Source organism: Buceros rhinoceros, unplaced genomic scaffold (assembly GCF_000710305.1).
Source record: "Buceros rhinoceros silvestris isolate BGI_N320 unplaced genomic scaffold, ASM71030v1 scaffold30301, whole genome shotgun sequence".
Lineage (NCBI taxonomy): Eukaryota > Metazoa > Chordata > Aves > Bucerotiformes > Bucerotidae > Buceros > Buceros rhinoceros.
Window position 1 is genome coordinate 1 of NW_010394135.1, and position 21,977 is coordinate 21,977.

Consider the following 21,977-nt stretch of genomic DNA (forward strand, 5'->3'; position numbering starts at 1 on the left):
AGAGTGAATCAGTTGTGCAGGCAGCACTGGACAAGGTCAGTACTGCTTATCTGTTCAAAGAGTGCAGGAAAGAAAGACCCCTAAAAATTCTAGGGTAAGTTTGAATTCGGTAAGTAGTCTGTTCAAACAACGACTGGGAATTCTAAATGGAGATGAATAGTGAGATGCTTTAAAAAATAAATACATTAAAAATCTATTTTGAAATTTGCCATCACTAGCTCTGTCAGGCCAGCGAGACTTCCCATTGATGGGAAAGGCCCATGGAATTCAGTTAATTTGGGACTGAACAGCAGTAGACTTTCCCAAACAAGCTTTAGACTTTGGAGCAGTGGAGAGTTCAGCACAGCTTTGATGATCCATGTGGGCTATGTTCTTATTAACACACAGCAAAGTGATACAAAACCAACTCAGGCCTGTCTTCACAAGTAGCCGTTACATGTTGACTACCATCTAGATATAAATTCTAAACCACCTAGACAACTGAAAAAGATATACAGCCCTGAACTTCTTGTTGTCTTCTTTCTAATGAAGTGTATGAACCATTTTCAAAACAGTTCCGTCTATTCCTCAGGCTGAATCAATCATATTCATTGTTTTTTCGCTCTCACTATGCGTCTATGCTTATACTCTGTGCAAACACAAATTCCCACCATTGCATAAATATTTCCAGCAATGATCACAGTTTATCTAACAATATATTTAGACAGCATTTTGACTCCATATGCTATTCTTCCTCAGACGCACATTATGTTACCCGCTGTGCAGCATTGTGTCTGAAATAATCAGACAACAGAATCTACGTTCTCTTCAAAGATATTTTAGTTCCTAATTTAGTTAAACTCTCTGTTCACTGGTCCCAGTAACTGGTAACTCACACTACTCTGTGAAGCTATGCTAGCTGGCACACTCAGGGATCTTTCCCCCAACTCATACACTATAAAGTGAATTGCAGAGACAGGAGGGCAGAGAAGTGTTGACTGACACATATTTGTTTACATAAGTTACTTAGCCTCTCAGCTCCCCCACCCCACCACCCCTCCCCCCATCTTTAAAATACGTTGTATGGTGAGATGAATCTCCCTGTTGATGTTTCTGGCAGAGTATGTTAGAAAGGTTTGCTCAGACTAGACTGGCCCTGAGATTGCTGATGTTCAGCAAGACAAAGCTAAGCTGTTGCATGCCAAGCATTCATTTTTCCACCTCTTGCCTACGTCTTGCCTTCATCACTGTGCTGAGCATGTAAAGGTTTACATCAGATCTAGAGCAGACCTCCTTTTCCTGCAGGCTTCACCAAACCTCTGCTGAACTTCTGTTTACTTTTTATGTGGATGGGGTGTTCTGCCTCTTATAATGAAGGACGTTGACTTGATTTTCTTCTACATTTTGATGTGATTTTGACTTTTCAAGATCACTCAAGACATAGTGAAACTTTCAGACTACCAAGAAAAAACCTGCAGTTTCTTATGGATGGTTCAAAGAGCTGTCATTTCCAGTTCTTAAAAACATGTGACAATATTATGATATCAGGTTTAGCTGGAAATTCATTGAGAATATTCCACACATTACAGTTTTCTCCTTTATTTCCTAATTGTAAAACACTTCCTAAGCCATTATTCAAACTGTTTTTAAACTGAATTATATGAAGTTTGGATTCATTGTTTGGGTCATTAGACATTAACATCCATATACCTCAGCAGATACTACCATAATGTGCCTATAAAAATATCTCTGTCCTGTCTAACTACGTGTTTAGAGGATTTATTTTATTATTCATGAGTCATTAATAAGATGGAAAAGCAACATGGATAATAGAAGTACGATTTCGAGTACAATTTTAGAAATACTTTCAGCTAAGTCATGCGCATAATTTTGAGCAAGAAAGACTGCTAAGTGATTAATTTCTAATATTTATTAAGTGCTCTGAAATAGAATTGTCACTGGCTTTCTTAACAGTAGTCTTTTTTCAGTGAAAATTGGATACATAACCTGGTAGGACATTGAAGGAGTTTCCAAAAAAGAAGATGTTTGTGTTTAGAAAGTAGTAGTACAATATTTAAAAAACCACAGAGTACCTTAATTAATATGTTCAAATAAAATATGTCTTGAAGTATTTGATTTAAGTTACACTTTTGCTTTAGTTTACCTTGGAGGAACAGAAAAATATTGTGAAATTCAATATTTCTCACTTGACAATTTTGATCTTTACTGGAACACCATTTCCAAAGAAAATGTTAAAATATTTTGTTCAACTCTAACATGAAGAGCGGAAGTATCATATGTGCCTGACAATGCTAATGTGGGGCTATTGTTATGCTCTTTCAGGTCAGAAAAGGACGGACTACGCTTGTTATTGCTCATCGTTTGTCAACGGTTCGAAATGCGGATCTTATAGCTGCGTTTGCAAATGGTGTCATTGCAGAACAAGGGACTCACAATGAATTAATAGAACAGAAGGGAATTTACTACAAGCTTGTTAATATGCAGGTAGCTTTTTCACAAACAGTTTTTCATAGCTTTTATCATAATGTGTGCTATTAAGTTAACTGACTGAATTGCTCCCAAAGGTACCTCCACCTTTGCAGTGTTTTCTCAGTAGAGAAACTCTAGGGAGGAAAAAGCTTCCCTGAAGAGTGCTAAACTTCACTTTAAGAAACCTTCACATCACGTAAATGTGCAAGTTTAATTCAGAGTTGTGAATTACAGGAATTCTAAAACAAAGAAGTTTCTTTCAAAGTATGACACTAAAAATGAAGTATGTATGTGAGAAGTTAAAATTAAGATTGTGGCAAAAACGAAGTTCTGGAACTGAGCAATTCTCAGACTACTTTTCTACCTCCTAGAAATATAAAATAACTGAAGTTGGAGGGGACCTTGGTGGCTCATCTAGTCCAACCCATGCTGAACACAGAGCTGACTCTGAGTGGGTCAGAGTGGGTTGCTCAAGGCTGTGTCCTGCTGAGTTTGGAATACCTCCAGGGATGGAGTTTCCACATCCTCCTCAGGCCACCTGCTCCAGTGCCTCCCACCCTCACTGTGAAAATTCAAACTCTTCTACACAAGTACTTTTGCAAATCACCATCATCTTAGTGACCCAGGCTCCTGAAGTTTTGTCGTTCAGATGTGGGGCTCTCTTCAATGTTTTTATTAGCTCTCAAGCTGTCTCCTGAACTACTCCAATAGTTTCTCTCAGGCCTTAACTTTGAAGCAGCTGGAAGTCTTGCTGCTATTCTTCATGGCTCCCTCCTCATGTTCAAAGTCCCTTTTTGTCAACTTTCTGATTTTCTTTTATGTTAAGGCCCTTCGATATAATTTTTGCATTTTAAAGATGTTTTCCAGTGGGTTTCTTCACTTAGCTCTCCTGAATGTTTTCAGAACAGTTTAACTTGACAAAAAAATTACGAAAAAAAAATATCTCTGGCTAAATCTCCTCAGTTTTGCTTCACTTTGAAAATGTTAGTGTATTGGCAAGTTTTTCACTGAATATAGAGAGAATTTAATGAAACTTCAGTACTTACTTTGGCTTTGTTACATCACTCAGTTCTTATTGATACTGCATGTACTTAACAGAAATGGTGGTTGTTGTTGTTGTTGTTACCTAGAATTGATCATCGTTTGAAAGTACAGGATAATAGGTCCATAAACAATTTTTAGCATCACATTGTTTCATTTCAGGCATCAGGAACTGAGGATCAGTTACAGGAAGAAGGTAATGCACCAGCTGTCTCAGAGGAGGCACCGCGGGGAACAATACTGACTGGACAGAAAAGACAATCCACTCGAAACAGCACAAGAAGGTTCAGAACACAGAACGATGACCCTGATATAGAAGCTGCTGAGCCTGTGAGTGTGTCTGCATGTGTTTTTCGAAACTAATGGGATAAGAAAGAAACATGATCCTGCTCAAGAGAGAGTAACTTTTTAACAGAATCTGTGAAAGCAGCCTACGTGGTTATGGTGGAAGACTCATAAACTGACAAAATCACACAAGAATTCTACGGAAATAATCTTTCTGAAGCTAAAATTCTTTTTTTGTTGTGATATTTGGAATAGTTTATTTGAGTAATATTACGGAAGAAAATTACCTAAGTATGGTAATAGCCTAAGTAGCAAATTAATGAATTTACTTATAGAACAAAACCAAAACCAAGTAGTTATTCGTATAGCTGAAACAACACACTCTGAACAGGAAATAGTAATTATTTTTATCTAAGTGGTTTGCTATCTATTATCTAAAATGTCTGTGCCAACAATTAAATTACTGAAAATTAAGATATAATTATCGAGCTGAGTAATGACCTGCAAAAGAACATATAGCAATGAGTAAGGAGCAATTTTTTTCACATCCAATAGCACCAAATGCAGAAAGTGGTTTAAATTCACAGTTTCTGTTTCTGGATAGTGCCATGAAGGGTAAGTGGAATTTGAGACTAATACTTTCAGGAAAATACCCAAATTGTTATTGTCGGAAGAAATGGGATATATATATATATCATATTATATAGCATTCATTGCTCTTTTCCTCTTCCTTTTATGCTATTGATGTCAGATACTGAATAACAGTAAGAATTTCTGCAGTTAATTAATATGGTTTTTTAAAGATCAGTTAGTTTGAGGTTTCACAGCATGGAATATGGGAGAAGGAGCATATTACAAAGAATATTCGCATCCCTCATATTCCTCCTTTAATGTATTATGTTTATCCTGATAGAATCCTTTTCTTTTAGGATAAAAGTGTACCCCCAGTTTCATTTTTTAAAATTATGGAGTTGAATAAAACTGAATGGCCGTACTTTGTTATTGGAACTTTATCCGCAGTTATCAATGGGGCCTTGCAACCCATATTTTCAGTCATCATTTCAGACGTTGTAGGGGTGAGTATAAAACAAACTAAAAGTCTTCATTGTATGCTTTACCTTTTGTTACTGTTTCCTAATTAACCTGTATGATAAACTAAGTTTGAGATAACACTTCTGAGTTGACTTTTCATTACAAAAACAATTTTGTAAACCTGCATTTGCAGTGTTAGAAAATGAAGTTACATTCTCAAGCAAGCGACACTTTATTTGTACCACTGGCAATTTTCCAGCATTCTGCTGTCAGAACACACTACTTTGTTGGAAAGGTATTAATATTGATACAGTGCAAGATATTGTGGTTTTGACAGTGCAGGAGAGAGAAAAAATGAGTGTGGAAGTACAAGTACGTGTCATTATATACCCATGTGGCACTCACATGCCATACCAAGAAAAAATATATGGCTGTGTCGCTTGTATCAGTTGTGGAAGAGAAAGATTAAATTATCTGTCTGCTACAGGAATCTGAATCAGCCTAGAAACAAATACTGCCCTGGAAGCTGAACCTCAGGTTCACATTTTGACTGTTTTGGGGTGAGGCTCTCAGTCTTGTTTTCTCATGCTTTTTAAACAATGAAAAAGAAAAAATGAAAACAGCAAGATCTGCATTTACTGGAGCATTTTTTACAGCCTGTCAGGCTGTAGTATATGCCATGAAAGACACTGAAATAGCCTATCTTAAATTTTTTGTACTTGTACCTTCCAAAGAACTAGAAGAACTGAAAAGAATATTATGTTGGTGTTATACTCAATTTACTCTAAAATATTTTAAAAATATTTTCAGGTGTGATAGAATTTATAACAAATCAATATTAGAAAATTTAAATAATTGCATTGTAAATTTTATTGCTATGGACCAAGGTATAAAACAAGGGAAATGGGAGTCACTTCAAGCAAACAACAGATAAAATTTTAGTAAGGCAAATTAGATTTCATTAAAAAAACTAAAAAGACATAACGACACTCAACAACCAAAATATGCAAACGGAATGCAACAACAAACTATATCTAACATCCTCAAAGATCCATTTAAAAGACAGAGAGACCTTGAAGACATCAAACCTTACAGAACATATTTGCGTTATCCAAACTCGAGTACTAGCTTTACAGCTCTGTGAACTTGGTGAAACCAAAACTATATGATCTCCTTGCTTCGAGAACTTTAATCTTTTTACCATATATAAAAGTATGATGATGGTTTAAAGATACTACATCTTTAACATGCATTTATCTACTGTTGAGATAATTAAGTGCATGGAAGCTTTAAATGGAAAACTATTTCCATAACAAACCAAACTCTCTATACAATATAAGTATTTTTGTTACCATGTAGAAAAAAAACAATAGAAGTCTGCTTATCACTGAGTCTTAGCCTACAAAAAATGGGTCTGTAAAATTTAACTCCTTATATAAAGAACAGTTTCCATACCTCTTTCTCACTAACTAGTCATTGTTTAACATGCAATAATCTTCAGCCAGTGACTCCAAAAATGCTATTCTAGAATAATGCACCATTATTGCAGGTGTAAATGGCAATAATTTATTGTTGTAGGTTGTTCACTGACGTGTTACTAGTTTTATCCTGCAAAAATACCAATGAAGCCTTCATTCACAAGACATATAAAATTAATTCAGCTTGAATATCTTCAAAGAAAAAGAAAAACCAACTTAGATTAACACGAAATGGACTTGTTATCACTTTAGGTGTATGCAATGCATATAGCATTTATGTAACAGGGGAAATGTATGCACTGTAAGTAAATTAATTTTCAAAATTTTCTCTTAGATGTTTGTAGAAAAAGGAGAGGCTGCCATCAGAGAGACAAACAGCGTGTATGCACTGTTGTTCTTAGGTTTTGGGCTAATTTCTTTTCTCACCTTTTTTCTTCAGGTAAGTTTTTGTTACTGCAGTTGTTCGTGGTATTTGAGGCACTATGTCTCAGCTGTGCTAAATTCTCAGCACCTCTAGTGTTAAGTAGTACACAAGAAAAACTTCCATTATCAGATAGGTTCAGAATATAGTAAGAGGTTTCAAATATTCTCTGTGTTATAAGCTGTCCCCTATCTCCCCAGCAAAGAAGCCTTTGAGTGTAAGTCCCAGGCGATACCGCAGCCCATGTAGGAAAACCCAGTATTGATAGTACTGATAGGAACACTGGCAGAACAGGTTTGAATCACATTTGGAATTTTCTGTCTTGAATAAATTGTTGCCTCAACACCTGCTCTGAGCTCTGTGCAGTACACGCTCCTATCAGTATCTGATCTGGTTGCACTGAAACTATTCTGTGTGTTCCTACAGGAACTCAGCCTCTTGGATTTCCAAGAAAACACACCAAGAGTAACTGAGAAAGACCACATCATATGCTTAATTTAAGATTATTCATAGTTCCATACAATGAAAGTTAAGGAATATTTCAGATCACCTCTTCAGTCCATGGGATGCATCCTTCTGTTTGTACAGGACCAAATAGTTTTGACCACATTGTCTGAAACTGTTTGAATTTCTGTGTACTGATAATTCTTCACATGGGCTTGTGTATTGGTCAATGCTTGGAATTATGTCTATTGTGCTGCCAACTTCATATATTAACCGGTTCATTTGTTATGTGATTTGATGCGCATCTAATTTACACACACAGATCCCTTTCGTTAGTGCTCAGCTACTTGTGTTGGCCTTGCCTCGTCATCTGTAGACCTCTGAACACCACCTTGCTACCTTCTGCCTGATGGCCCTGAGACAACAGGGTGCCCTTTCTGAGACGAACTCCAGCCCTTGCCCTCTCTTCAGGCAGAACTTCTTAGATCTACATCATAAAGAAAATAAGTTGGTGATACAGCTGCTGTGGATATTTCGCCACCCAAATGTGTCTGCCTGTCTTCCTCATCTCACTCCTGCGTAGTCTGCCCCTGCATGCCTCTGGCCTAGGAGTGACAGGTTCACCAGTACATCTCTGTGCATGCTGAGTTGTAGTCAGTGAGTATATGTGCAGGTTCAGAGGCTTCCTCTAGAAAATAGCCAGTAACACTACAGCTCAGAGGGAGAGGGGGAAATTCCTGGCATTTGTACGGTGTCTAAAACAAATACAGGGTCTACTTGTGATAGCACCGAGCCTGTTACCTTGAAGAGACCAGTTTCCACTTGAGGTCAGGTGTGATGAAAAATTCCTGCAATTAAAACACTGTTTGGTATGTCCTAAAGACTATTGCATGGTATACACTTGTTTCTTACAAAACAATGTCTCATTCTTTATGCTTACAGGTGCTAAATTTGGCTTCTAAAAATTCGTATTATCTTGATTACAGCTAGAATGTTTTTTACTTAGTGTTGTTCTTTTTCATATTACATGCAGGTAGTCACTTAACTATTTATCTGAAAAAGACAAAAACTGCGACGGGGTAATAAAAAAGCTTTTTTTCCCCTCAAACAGGGTTTCACATTTGGCAAAGCTGGAGAAATCCTTACAATGAGGCTTCGATCCATGGCATTTAGAGCAATCCTGAGACAGGTAAAATCATTATATGTGTAGCTTTCTGGAGCTTCAGAAATGCTTGTTTACATGCCATAAATCGTCTTTGTGCTTGTTTAAGTAGTCACACTGCAATCATATCCATAAAGATACCAGATACCACAATGATTTCTTTAGCTTTGTTTGGAAACTGACTGGACTAAATGTTCCGAACAGGGACGGGTAGGTATTTAAAATGGTTTTAAAACCTTTTTATTGATATAAACTATAGGTCAAGTGCAAGAAACCGCAAAGGTAATGGTACTGTTTATTTAGCTTATTTAATAAAATCAAAGCACCTTTGGACTGAGGACCAGAGAAAGCAGACTGTACCGTAACAGACAGAATCTGAAATTCAGAGCAGCCTTCACGGTCCGTGTGTAGGCTAGGATCCACAAATAAGTACTAGTGAAGGCTATAGGACCTGGATATGTGACTGGCTGCACTTACTAAACTGTTGGCTGCTCCTGCATAGCAGGCACAGAGCTGAAGACAGCCACAGTAGGGGTTAGGGGTAGGAACAGGGCTCTGCTAGCAGTAGAAGTACATTCAGCAACAGAGTGAAAGCTTTTTAAAATTACCAGGTTGAAATCCAAAGCACAACAGCCTTTAGTTGTTAAGCAGTGAGGAGGATGGCAAGGATCCTAAGTGCACACATAACCAGCCTTATCTCCATCATTTGATGGTTGGCATTAGCTGCTTCCTAGAGCTGGTGCAGTGGCAAGCTGCTCAGCTTCTCTGCTCCGCCGAAGCATGTGTAATATACCAGCATAACTGGTAAACCCTACCTGGGATGCACAGCCTGCACTGGTACCTGCCCTGCAGGCTTGCCAGCATTTCCAGTTCATATTTCAGCATACCTGTAACTAACTCAGGTATTTTTGCCTCTTTTGCTGCCACTCCTACCCTTTTGTTGATTTCCTACCAAATTCTTTTTTTAATTAACCATTTCAAGGAAATGTCAGTATTCAGTATCTATCTTGAGCAATTCAGAACACCAACTCTGTCCTTATCTGAATTTCTATTGAATTTTACTCCCAGCCAACACAGCTGTAGGTGTGCATGTGATCCTCCAGGTAGTAGAATGCAGAGCAATGTGAGACTAGATGCATGACTCCCTCACCTTTCACTCACTACAGCCACTGGTCTATTCCAACCACACGAGTCTGATACATCGGTAACCCAGGACCAAAGAGGATGTTTTCAAACAGGCTCTACCCCACCACTTCTTCAGCCCATACAGCTGAGTGAAGTTTTCCTGGTCTCCACAGAGGATCATTCCCTCCTTGTGAAATTCCCAGAGCCAATGTGAGCTGCATCAACTCCCCTTTCACTGGAGGCTGAGATGAACTTTCTTTCTGATTTGCCTGGGAAGGGATTATAGGTCACCTCTTGAAATTAAGTCCTAAGAGTTTTTTCTGACCAGCCTAGGGGGAAAGCGAGGTCTCTAATATCATGCTGAACAGAGAGGTTTTTGTGGTCTGAGGAGTCAAGTAATGTCACTATATTAATTTTTCTCACACCGGTGTGAAAATAGCGTTCACCTGGCAGGCTTTGTGTTCAAGCATCAGGCACTACAGCAGTGGATCTGGGAAAGTTTTGTGTATTAGCACCAACACACGTGGCACATTCTTCCATATCATGCCACGCCAAAGCAGCCATTCGGCTCTGTGAGCCTACAGCCAGATTGAAACTTGTTTCACAACATTTTTTCTTACTGTATTTAAGAATACAGTACTTCACTGCACTTAAAAGTAATTCCTCACCCACCATAAAACCTCAAGAAATCAAAATGTAGCATGTTTGTTGATTGTTATGCATTTATACACTAATGGTAGGAAATTTAAAAGCTCTTACAGCAAATTTATAAACAGTGATTACAGAAGAATACTTCACTGTTACTAGGAATTGTGTATGCATGAAGTAACACAAATACTTACATTGTTTCATGATAATGATCTTCTGGTTTTGATATTTGGCAAATCTGGAAGAAAGGTAGAGTGAATATTTTCTTCTTAGTTCCTGGCAAATAAGACAAATATTTCACATTTCATTCAGACATTTTAGTTTTCAAATAAGTGCTTTAGAGTTGCCGATCCCTCTGACCAATTAATCTGAATTGCTAATGAGATACAAATGTATATATGATTGACAAGATTTTTTTTTCCCTGCAAATAGTGTCTTCCAGATGAAGGACAGGAAGTCTTGAGTAATCTCCCAGCACTGCATATCATTTTATATATGTTTTCGCAGGCACCACAGAAATTTTACAGCAACACTCAGAATTTTGAAACGCTTCACAGCAGGCTTACAGATTTCACAGCACTTGTAACTGACAGAATTAAGATGTATTTTTAGCTTTATAACAGGAGAAAGTATACTGTTTAGCTGGTAGTTCTTGTATCCAAGTAATTGTCCCTAAATCGCACATTCCTTGGTATTGCTATTTAGTAAGCATCTGACCACCAAAATCATGTTAAATTCACAAGCAAAAATCTCTTGTAAAACTACATTTAATATGAAATAATGTGATGTTTGTGCAATCACAAAAAGGGTATACAGATTGCTAATAGAATTTGGGGGCCGTGGGGGGGTGTTTCCGTATCTTTATTAAACTTTATGTTTTTATTGCTACACTTAAGGAACACCATATCGCGAGTGCCATCCCGTTGTAACGTCTGAAGTGATTAAGTTCTCTTGTGTAGCATAACTACATGATGTGCAGACTAAAGCTTTTCAAATTATAACAACTCATGTTGTAGGAGATCAGCTGGTTTGATGACCCCAAAAATAGCACTGGAGCATTAATTACAAGACTTGCTAATGATGCCTCACAAGTGAAAGGAGTAAGTAACAAGCATTGTCATTTTTCATATCTGGTTTAGTATGGAGTTAGTTACAGAGTGGATTTAATAGGTAGAAATCCTGGACTCACAGTCAGCTGGAAGTTGTTATTAGTTCTAAATAATAAAACATTATTTATTTAAGATTATTTATTAAATAATATTTATTTTTATGTCACACAAAGAAGTAATATCATAACAATAGAGAAGATACATATTTTATGAATGTCTTATCTTTGCCTTTAGGTCGTAATAATGTTCAGTACTGTTATCACTAGTATAAATGAGTCATCCAAGGAGTCCATTTAAAGTTATTTATCCAGCCTGCTTATATGTCTAAACAGCATTGTGTTTCCATGCTAAGTGTTACAAATATTGACAAAATGCTTAAGTGTATGCCTCAAAATGAGGATTGCTCTCCTGGCAGCACTGTGTTTGTTCACATGCTTGAAGTTAAAAGTGATCAGAGAGAAAAATTGGTCATGTTAGACTCCAGGTTAGGAAACGTCACGCTTCAGGAGACCTGGCAAGTTTGAAGTTGTGGTTCTACGTATAAAAAATATGAGATGTATGAATTGTCATTGTGTTTTCTCGGGCAAATCCTGAAAACAAGGACTGTAAGTCTCAGTAAATAGATGGAAACAGAGTGGGGAAACTAGATAAGGTACAGAGGGAACGATCTGTACAACAGAATGTTTTTTCAAAAGATAACGCATCCAGTTCTGCAGAATACTCAGACCAAATTAAGCACTTTCCAATATCCTCTGGTGAATAAATCCCAATTGTCTAGGTAACAAATACTTCCTGTCCAATTTTCAAATAAAAAGGAGTAGTTTACAATGGTTTCATTCTTTTCCAGGCAACAGGTTCCAGACTGGCACTAATTGCTCAAAATGTAGCTAACCTTGGAACTGGGATTGTTTTGTCGTTGATCCATGGCTGGCAGCTGACTCTTCTGCTTTTAGTCTTTGTGCCAATTATTGCTGTAACAGGAATGATTCAAATGAAGATGCTTGCTGGACATGCAAAAAAACATAAAAAGGAACTGGAAATCTCAGGAAAGGTGAGTTTGGTGACATTTTAATCTGTTTTTATGTTGTACTATGCAGTGTTGCTTAACAGGGACATTGATGATGGATCAAGAATATACTCCTCAAAAAAAGTGGAATTCTGCATTGTTGTGTTGTTCTGACAAAATGGTAATAAAGCAGATATGAAGCTGAAAATTGAAAACGTGAGTTATTAATTTATGTTCTCAAGCAGTTTGTAACATTCAGAGCCTATGAAGCATTTTACAAACCCTGGGTCCCTAACGCTGGTCCCAAGTTTGCATTTGGGTTCCCTATTCTTTCACAGCACTCTGCTTTATTTCCTTTTCTTCATTTCTTTTCAGCTTACTTCTTTTCAGAGCCCCTCCCTTCTACCTGTCACACACTTTCTCTCCCCATGCAGTTAGTTGTCTGTGGGCTTAGTATAAAAAGGCACAGCATAGGAACCACCAGTAACAAGGATGCACAAAAACATCGCAGTGACATTGTAGATGACCATGCCCTGCAATCCCTTGCTCTGCTTTTCATTCCTTTCCCTCTCAGCTGGGAAGCAGAAGCCTGGGAATCTGCTTCAAAGGAAAATGTGAGTGTGGCAGCAAAGGAGGAGGGTGCTACTTCATTTCATGACTTTGAGAAGGACTGCTTTTTACTTCCCGAGACGTGCCATCTCAGGAGAGACCGTGATTTGTGGGGACTGGAATTTTGACACATCCCAAGCAGCACAGCACCTGCGTGATCTTCTCTTCTGCCCTTTCCCTCCCTCCCATTATACCTTGGTCAGTGCAGAGGAGTCTGGGCACAGCAAATCTTACTCTCTCTTTTCATGATCTAAACTAGGGAAGTTTCTCAGAAGCACTTCTGTGCTTGCGGGCTGATTAGAAAATGTTTTGGCTGTTTATTGCTAGCCCTTTTCTCACTAAAACAAAAAGAAAGGAAATTCCTCTTGGTTTTGCCTGCCAGGCATTTTGGTATAAATCTACGTAGCAATGATTCACTGTCTGGTCAAATCGCAAGGCAGTTACAGAATGTTGTTTCCTGACACACACAAATGAGTATTCTCTTTGTCCCAGTAAAAATGTAACAAATATTCAAGAGAGTTCAAGGGAATTAACTCATCTTTTGTTTATCACAAATTCTACAACAGCTTTCAGCTGAGGCCTACAATGCAACCTGAATTTAACAAAGACTTTCAACAATATTGAAATAAGTATCCAGTGCAATCGTACATATCAGCCTCGGCTGATAACTGGCTGGGAAAAGGCAAGAGAGGGGGTGATGCAAGGACCAGGACTCAAACTTGGAAACCTCTGCGAGGCTACAGGTTGGCAGTTAGAAGAACAAAGAAATGGTCCAAAACATCTTGCTTGTAATTCATTAGAGCTTTAATTCATTAAAGGTTGTTAGTGAGACAGCTGTAAAGCTTCTCAGCCTTAAAGCATATTTAAATTCACTCTGCAGAGAACAATTTCACTTCACCTGTCTGTCAAACTGTTCTTATCAGTAATACAGACATAAAGAAAACATGATGTTTATCTTTGTAGGGGAGCCAGATAATATTTATGTGCAGTTATGTTAGGTTTTCCATGTTATTTAATTATTTCGCTATCTTATGCCTCACAGTACTTAGTCTGTCCTGTTTATTTGTAGAGTGCCTAGGCTTTTATCCTACTTATTATGCGTAAGTAACGTTGTAGGAAGAAGGGGCTGCCAAATGCATGGGTATAGTTAAGTTTCTGGAGGTTAGCTCTCATCAGCTTACATTTACTGTGCTTCTTCCTTTTTCTTGCTGAGTTGAAGGCTGAGAGTCATGTGTGCTTCCGAGCTGCTTTCTACACTTACGGTAAAGGCTGATGATTCACAAGCCTAGAGGAGTTTTGTTACACGTTAAAATAAGAAGTTAAAAGGGATTTATTTTTAAAAGAACGTACATGTGGAAAGAAAGAAGAAACCTGTTCTTCTTTACATGATAGGGTAATCAAGAAAAAGTGCAAAATACTGTCACTAATTAGTCAAAAAGTTTTGCCAAACAAGTAATCTTGTTGAGCCTTTCACTGAAATATTTTAAAGTTACCTCGTAGTCAAGTTGTTTACCGCTGTTTAGCATTACCCATGCCAACTTCCTTGGAGACTATTTGAAAGAACAGTTAAATGGTTGTTAGACAATGACCTGGTTTTAGCAGACTATGTTAATCAAAGCAATTTTTCATAGATTCCCCAGTTTCTGGTAAATTTAAAACATGGGTATTTCCATAGCAATTCAGCAGTATGTTTCACTATCAACATATCAAGCAAAGCTGAAGGAAAATGAGTCCCAAGCATATATTTTCAGCTCTAGGTAAAAATCTATTCTTCTCTTTTAAAGAGGGCTTCTTCCTGGAAAGCTGCCTGGGGAGAAATGCCATCTTCACATGAGAGATAAAAATGAACACTGTCATTGAAAGGTAGTGCAGAAACAGCATAGCTAGAAGAGAGTAAATGTATTTCATGCCTTCCTTATGAGCAGCAGAATTCGTCATATGCTCGTTTAGGGGAGTCAGTTAGCTCCTGGTATAATCCGTGAGCACACGGTTTGGAACAGTCCAGACACTATGAGGGGACTTCTGTGAAGGCAGTGGGATGCCACAAATCTCACAAATGGGTGACACATGGGTGTCAACACATGAGAAAGAATTGAGGCTGACTCCCAGGTCGTAGGTGACTTTCTAGACATCGGATAACTTTTAATTTTCTTTTTGCACAAAATGAGTACATTGGAACTAAGTTATGAGCTGGAATAAATATAATCCTCCATGAAGATACTTTACAAAATCACTTTTCAAGATGCTTTACATTTTGAGTTTTGATTTGCTGTATTCTTGACCAAGGATAAATCAACTGTTACTATTAAAAAAAACGCTAATGATATTAATTAAATACAAGTAAATTCCCTTAATATTTGGGGAGCATTAAGAAAACTAAAGCATGAGTTCTGTTAATTTTCAATCAAGTCTGGGTACCTAGCATCATTAATCATTTTGAAAAACTTCCACTATTTTTTTTCTGTTGCAAAATCCAGAGATTTTCAAAGATATGAAATTAAAAGGAATTAGATGCCAAGCTGCCATATGGGCCAGGAAAATCTGACTCTATGTTTTTAGGAATGGCCAGTGGTTTTGATTTTCTCCTTTAGGAGTTTTAAATGGCATGGGGAGGTTGAATTTCTCCTTTAGGAATTTTTAAAGACTCCTGGTTTTTGAAAAATGCTGAGAATGTGTCCTGAGAAAGATAATTTCTTTATGGGTCAGCTCAAAATCACTAGCTGCCTTTTGAAATGTTGACATATGTTTACCCTGCAGTTCCAAATGCATTTGCAAGTGATGTAGGCTTGTTCAGTTTATCCTGACGGGGCTCCTGCGGCGATGACAGCTGCATGGTGTCATCCTCATGACAGGTGACAAAAGCCCACTGGAAAATAAAGTCCTATTGCTGGCCTGTGCTAAAATGTGTGCTCAGCTTCACTGCTCAAATTCACATTAACTGGATGTATTTAACAGCAGCATATCTACAAATGTTGCAGCCACACTTTGCAGACATAATTCTACTGCAATTATTCTATTTAGCAGATTGTGTTTAAAAATCTCCGTATAATCTTGTTTTTCTGATGATTCATATCTGCTCTCCAATACAGATTGCTTCAGAAGCCATTGAAAATATTCGAACTGTTGTTACTTTGACTCAGGAAAGAAAATTTGAGCTTATGTACGGACAAAGTTTGCAAGCATTATATAGGTAAAAGAATGCTTCTTTTTAAAAAAGTTACTGAAATAGTCTTTTTAAAAATGTACTAAATTAACACCAATAAACTGAATCATAATTTAGCTCTGGCGGCACATCATAAAAGCTTTCATTCCACGCTCAGTTTTGACATAAAAAAATACAGATTATCTTTGCCTTCAAGCTAATGTTCTTGACATTTTAGGTAATACTCTAAAGGTAATGTTCTAAATTACTTCCTCCCCCCCACCCCACCCCCGCAAAGTTTCCATGTTGTTGTTTTTCGCTGCTTTAATTCTGGAAATCTGAGCCTTTATTAATTCTTATAATCACAAGCCCTTTCTTCTGAGGGAATCTATTGTTTACCAAACGAAAAGTCAGTGTTTACTTGCATGTTTAGGTAAGATTCCTAAAAAATCAGTGGGATTTTCATGAGGAAGGAACTAGAAGGCTGAACCTGCATAGCAGCTTCTGTATTTGTGCACTCTGCTCTATTTATCGAAGTACTATTGCAGGCCATGTGAAACCTCACAAATTGCCACTTGCTTTAGTTCAATGTAAGATAAAGCACAAAGATGTGTTCTATTGAAGTCACTTCTGCTTTGTAGAAATTCTAAAGTTCTTGATGATTTTCTTCATGTGACAGTTAGTTGAAACTTTGAATTGCAACTATTATAATTTTGAAAATAATTTTAGTGAATGTATGAAGTGAAGACAATACAAATTGTACATGGTTGAAATATTTAGAGCAATTTCTTCTATCCAAATAGTCCCATCAGTTTCTGCAGACAGAGAGGAAACTGAAGTGTGCAGGAATGATGATGATAATGTTAGGATCTTACAAAGACCTGGATATTATTTTGTTTCAAAATACTGAGGACTTGTGGATTCTTTTGAATTATAGGATACTCTTCACATTCTCGATTGCTACAAGTAGATGTACAATATGATTGTGATTATATGTTTTTTCTGTTACAGAAATTCTGTAAAGAAGGCACATATCTTTGGATTTACTTTTGCCTTTACACAAGCTATTATGTACTTTACTTACGCTGGGTGTTTCAGGTTTGGTGCCTATCTAGTGAGAAACGAACACATGCGGTTTAAAGATGTGCTTTTGTGAGTATCATCTCATCAACACATCCTTTTCTAATAAATCCAGACAAGTGGGCAAGGAAGGGAAGCTTAGAGACCTACTGTCCTCCCTAGAAAGTATGGATTTTCTCAGTAAGGAAAAGAATCACAGCATTTGCAGTAGTCTGCTTTTACCCTACCTCAGCCTTATTAATATTTATCCAAAGCCCCTAATCTGCCCGTGAAAGCTTTTCTTGCCTTTGCCACATCAATGTCAATATATTTTTTTCCTTTTTCTCTTTTCTAGAGTGTTTTCAGCTATTGTGTTTGGTGCAATGGCATTAGGACAAAACACTTCTTTCACTCCAGACTATGCCAAAGCCAAGATGTCAGCTGCCCACTTGTTCCTGCTGTTTGAACGAGTACCGCCCATAGATAGCTACAGCGAGGCAGGAGCAAAGCCTGTAAGTGAGCACAGTGTCACGTACAACACTGCATACTCCTCTGATTTATTTCAAGCCTGTTTTTCTTTTTTTTTCTCCCACCCACATCATAGCTACTGTGAACAAGCTCTGTGTGAGCCCATTCACATCTGAGTCATCCAACCAAATTAGGATTAAGCTTTGCGTTGTGTCTTCTCCTGTCAAAACCTCACCTGTCTCTTGGTGAATCATCTTTTAGAGACAGTGGAAGTAGGGTTAATGCAGCAGAGATAGATCTTCAAGACTTTCTTGAGTGAAGCTACCTGATCATGGGCCTTGAACATATAACTAAGCCTCTAATATTTAAACAGAAATTTTTGAGTCATTACTTATTTGCAAGTTGTTCATTATAGATCGTCGCACACTTTAGTAACCAACAATGTATGTGAACATATGGGTGCATGTGGCCTGTCATATACCAAAGAGGACAGAACATTCCAGAAAACTATCACATATATAGTACAAATCTTGTGTTTATTATGTATACCTAATGTACATAATAAAGGAAAAGAGCTGCAAAGTCCTATGAATTATCATACATTCGAGCTGTTATGTTGATGGATCATTTGCATATGTCTATATTAACATTTTATATGTACTCATTCAAATGAGTTATATTTCTCCTTGTGTAGGCATATATCCATATTACAAATGTCATATTATGTTTTATAGTAAATTAATTAGAAAAGCTCTTTAACTGGAAAGATTGATTCTGTGCACATATTAAAAATAGTGGATGATTTTCAGTATCTTTGTGGACAAGAATGAAAGAAAATCGGCAAAGAACATGCCAAGAATCTGAATGAGATCCTTGCAAAGCAGACAGAAGTCAGCCCCCTAGAGTTATTATTACTTTTGAAAATGTAATCTTGTTTAACAGATGGTATAAGAAAATCTGCCAGAATTTGTGTTTGCAGAACAGAATTTTAATTAAAGTATGCCTGCAGAGTAGACTATTTAGGAAAGAGTTTGTGTTTTTACAATAGCTTCTCACTGCACATTAACTTCTCGGTAAAAAAAAAAAAAAGGAGTCTGATCCTCTGGAAAAACTCCCACTAATCTCTTTTATGATCTGTTACATTAGCCTAAAAAATTGTCCTCACTTTACTGTTTCAATCAGAAAATATATGGTGGAAACATAACATTCAAAGATGTGGCATTTAACTACCCAACTCGACCAGAGGCCAAAGTGCTCCAAGGTTTGAACATGACCGTGGAAAAAGGACAAACTCTGGCTCTGGTCGGTAGCAGTGGCTGTGGAAAGAGCACTGTTGTTCAGCTGCTTGAGAGATTTTATGATCCTCTCAGCGGAGAAATGGTAAGTGTTCCCTGTCAGAGTACATGTTGCAGGTACATGATACATGCTTACTCAGTTTTATTAAGAAGATTTATTTGCCTTTCTTTTAAGTATTCTTATTACATGTTTGCTTTTGTCGATATTTCTAATATTTTTTTTTTAATATTTTTGAAAATTAAGAGCAGGAACACATGGATTGTCAATGTTTTTTATTCAATCATAGGAAAGTAAAAGACAAGTGAAGTTTCTGGATTTCCTGTGCTATTTACTAGAACAAGATTCAATGGAGAGAAGTTGCTACATTAGCTTGACCAGAACCTAGCTTAAATACAGTAAGGATGAACCACTGGAAATTTAACAGCAGCACTGCTTAGGGTAGCCACTGAGCTTCACTGCATCATCACCTAGCATGTAAGAACTAGAAGGGAAGATGAAAAAAATCTTGAATCTTGAAACATCCGGAGGCTGCAGATAGATGTCCTAGGACAATTTTGTACTGCCCAAAAGAAGTGATCTCACGTTTAATCTATTTCTTCACTCGCATTCATATTTCATCCATAGTCAGGGTTTCAGTTCAGAGGATTTGGGTCCTACCTAATTCAGGGAAAAATGTGAGCACCAGACTTCCCAAACCCAGGTATCTGCTTCCCACTACAGCCCTGTCTCTCTGTGAAAGGCAAAACCGTCACCTGTAGCTCAGGTTGAACTGCAGCCTGAAGTACAGCCAGCTTCCTTGACAAATGGAGACGCTGCAGTGACCTTTTGGCTTCTTCTCCCTGCAGTGTGTATTTATTTTCAAATGCTTAATAAGAGAGTACCTTGAACTGTGAAAAAATCTTTTTCTGATGCTGGAAAAAATATTTATTCAGTGTTTAATCATTTAACAGCTTTGATTGCATTCTGAGAATAAAAAGACAGATTCATCTCATCAGCCCACACAGAAAACAGCTGGCGAGTCAAGTTATCGCTTACAAAGGGGTTCCTAGTATCATGTGCACACAAATACAACATTTCTTGAAGAGATAGAAACATTTAGCTTGTTATTATTTTTCAGTTGATCACTCTACTGAGGAACCCAAGCCCTGGGTTAGGGCTCTCTGCAATGTCAGGTGCTGTACAAACAGAATGAAAAGATTATCTGGCCTCTAGGAGTCCAATGTCCCCCTTGCACAAGGTGGTGATTTGGTCCACAGCTCATTAGTTCTGCTTCAGGTAGAAGTCGTGAGGAAAGAGCAGAAATACGGACTGATGTTTTATTTTAGACAAAATAAGTCTCTGCATAACGGAGAGAGTTAAACTTACTATTATGGATGCTAATGTCCAGATAAGGTGCGGTGGTAGAAGAAGAGGAATTCAAGTGCTGGTATATAGAGTTTTGCACATGTATCTCCTCTGAGATGAGCAAGTGGTGGCAGAGGAGTTTTTTCTCACTAACGTGCAAGGATAGTATTCAGTTATGGGATTACGGACTACTGTCCATTGCTGGCCCCCATTACTGTCATTTGAGAGACAGATCGGACTCATAGATTAGTGTTAATAGAGGTTGGATAAAGCTGCTAGGAAGGGAAGTGGCTGTGGAAATACTTTGTGGTATAAATCTACTGGTTTCTGTAACAGATTTTCCTGCCACCAGTGTGGTACCAAATGTCTCTAGTACTGATACCAGGATGGCAGAGGAAGTACATCACTCTTGGCCCTTTTAGTTAGGGTAATAAACAAGTGGGGTACAATACAGTGGCTTCACACAGCTGAAGTTTTTCAAGGTATATAGTGGCATCTTCTCTTACTGTATTGATTGCAAACATAACTAGGCTTTAACGCTCATTTCCCCATCACTGCTGCCATGCATGAGTGCCTAAGTTAACAGCCTCAAGGCATGAAACGGCCTGAGTGCCTTGTCTGCTAAAGACTTTAATGTTACTAAATCTATAAAAGAAAATACACAAATAAAACCCAGCCAGCTATAAAATACTCTGATTAAAGTGTATTATTTCTGATTTTTTAGCTCCTGGATGGCCAAAATGCAAAGACACTAAACATCCAGTGGCTGAGAGCTCAGATTGGTATCGTCTCCCAAGAACCAATGCTGTTTGACTGCACTATTGCCGAAAACATCGCGTATGGAGATAACAGTCGGGAGGTGACTCACGAGGAGATTGTCAGTGCAGCAAAAGAAGCCAACATTCATTCCTTCATTGAATCACTACCAAAGGTAGTTAAGGTCTCATTTCCAGCTTGCAACTGGCGGGGCGGGGAAGGGAAGGGAAATAGTGCCTATTCATGTTTTCCTAAGTAAATGACAGTTAAAAGCATTTATATTTCCATGACTTACTGAATTAGACATCGAAATTTTAGGGGGTTTTTCCCCCCTCAGAAGACCCAAAGGACTAGCAGAGAGCTAGGAGGTGACAGTGGCTGCAGGCACTTGCTCAATCTGCAAATATCTGAATGGGAGGGGTCATCATCTCTGCAGGAGATGTCTCTGTTAATAACATAACCTGGGTGATATTAGTACTCAGACAAGTCATTCTGGATGGAAGAGCATGGAACAAGACACTCAGAAAGCACTGAAAAAGAAGCTGGCTTCTTCCCTTCAGTTAAATGAAAGCAACAGGAAAGTGTTAAGGCAGACCGAGGAGCACTGGTCTCCCCCTCCTTTTTTCATCTCATTAGCCAGGCATGTCAAGTCATGCACGAAGTTGGCTTGGAAAAGCAAGTAGAAAACCCACCATCCTGTTCCTGCTTCCTTCTCTCCCTTTCTCTATTTATACCTGTTACCTCCAGGTTGCACCTGATGTGACAAGCTAAGTCTCCAGTACAGAGGATCTTTTTGCTGCAGAACAAATAGCACCTTGAAGGGAAAAGCTGTTTCGGGTTTTCTACATGGTTTGTGAATAATTATGCTAGTAAAAAAAAAAATATCTCAAGTTGGTCTCCTCACGTCCCACTGAGCAGATGCAGGCAGGTGAATGCAAGCAAAGGCTCTTCCTACCTGCTGTCTGAACTAATCAGCCAAAGATAACACCTGCCTCTCAGCCTGCTTTTGTGGAAAATACAGGCTAGGACAAATATTTCTTAGTCAATAAATTCCCACAGGCTTAGGAGGTTTGTGGGTTTTCC

The 21,977-nt window shown here is 38.0% G+C and overlaps 1 protein-coding gene across 1 annotated transcript in view; it reads left to right on the forward strand.

Annotated features, from left to right (window-relative positions):
- Positions 1-8: 8 nt before the first annotated feature.
- Positions 9-21,977, forward strand: part of LOC104501353 (multidrug resistance protein 3-like) — a gene marked incomplete at its 5' end in the record, with an annotated part of 23,916 nt that continues 1,947 nt past the window's right edge. The window contains 13 exons of the mRNA XM_010145151.1: positions 9-35; positions 2,323-2,502; positions 3,688-3,840; positions 4,725-4,871; positions 6,640-6,744; positions 8,282-8,359; positions 11,122-11,205; positions 12,062-12,265; positions 15,919-16,019; positions 16,983-17,123; positions 17,386-17,542; positions 18,681-18,878; positions 20,863-21,069. Coding sequence (XP_010143453.1) covers positions 9-35; positions 2,323-2,502; positions 3,688-3,840; positions 4,725-4,871; positions 6,640-6,744; positions 8,282-8,359; positions 11,122-11,205; positions 12,062-12,265; positions 15,919-16,019; positions 16,983-17,123; positions 17,386-17,542; positions 18,681-18,878; positions 20,863-21,069 — 1,782 coding nt within the window. The remainder of the gene's footprint in view (positions 36-2,322; positions 2,503-3,687; positions 3,841-4,724; positions 4,872-6,639; positions 6,745-8,281; positions 8,360-11,121; positions 11,206-12,061; positions 12,266-15,918; positions 16,020-16,982; positions 17,124-17,385; positions 17,543-18,680; positions 18,879-20,862; positions 21,070-21,977) is intronic.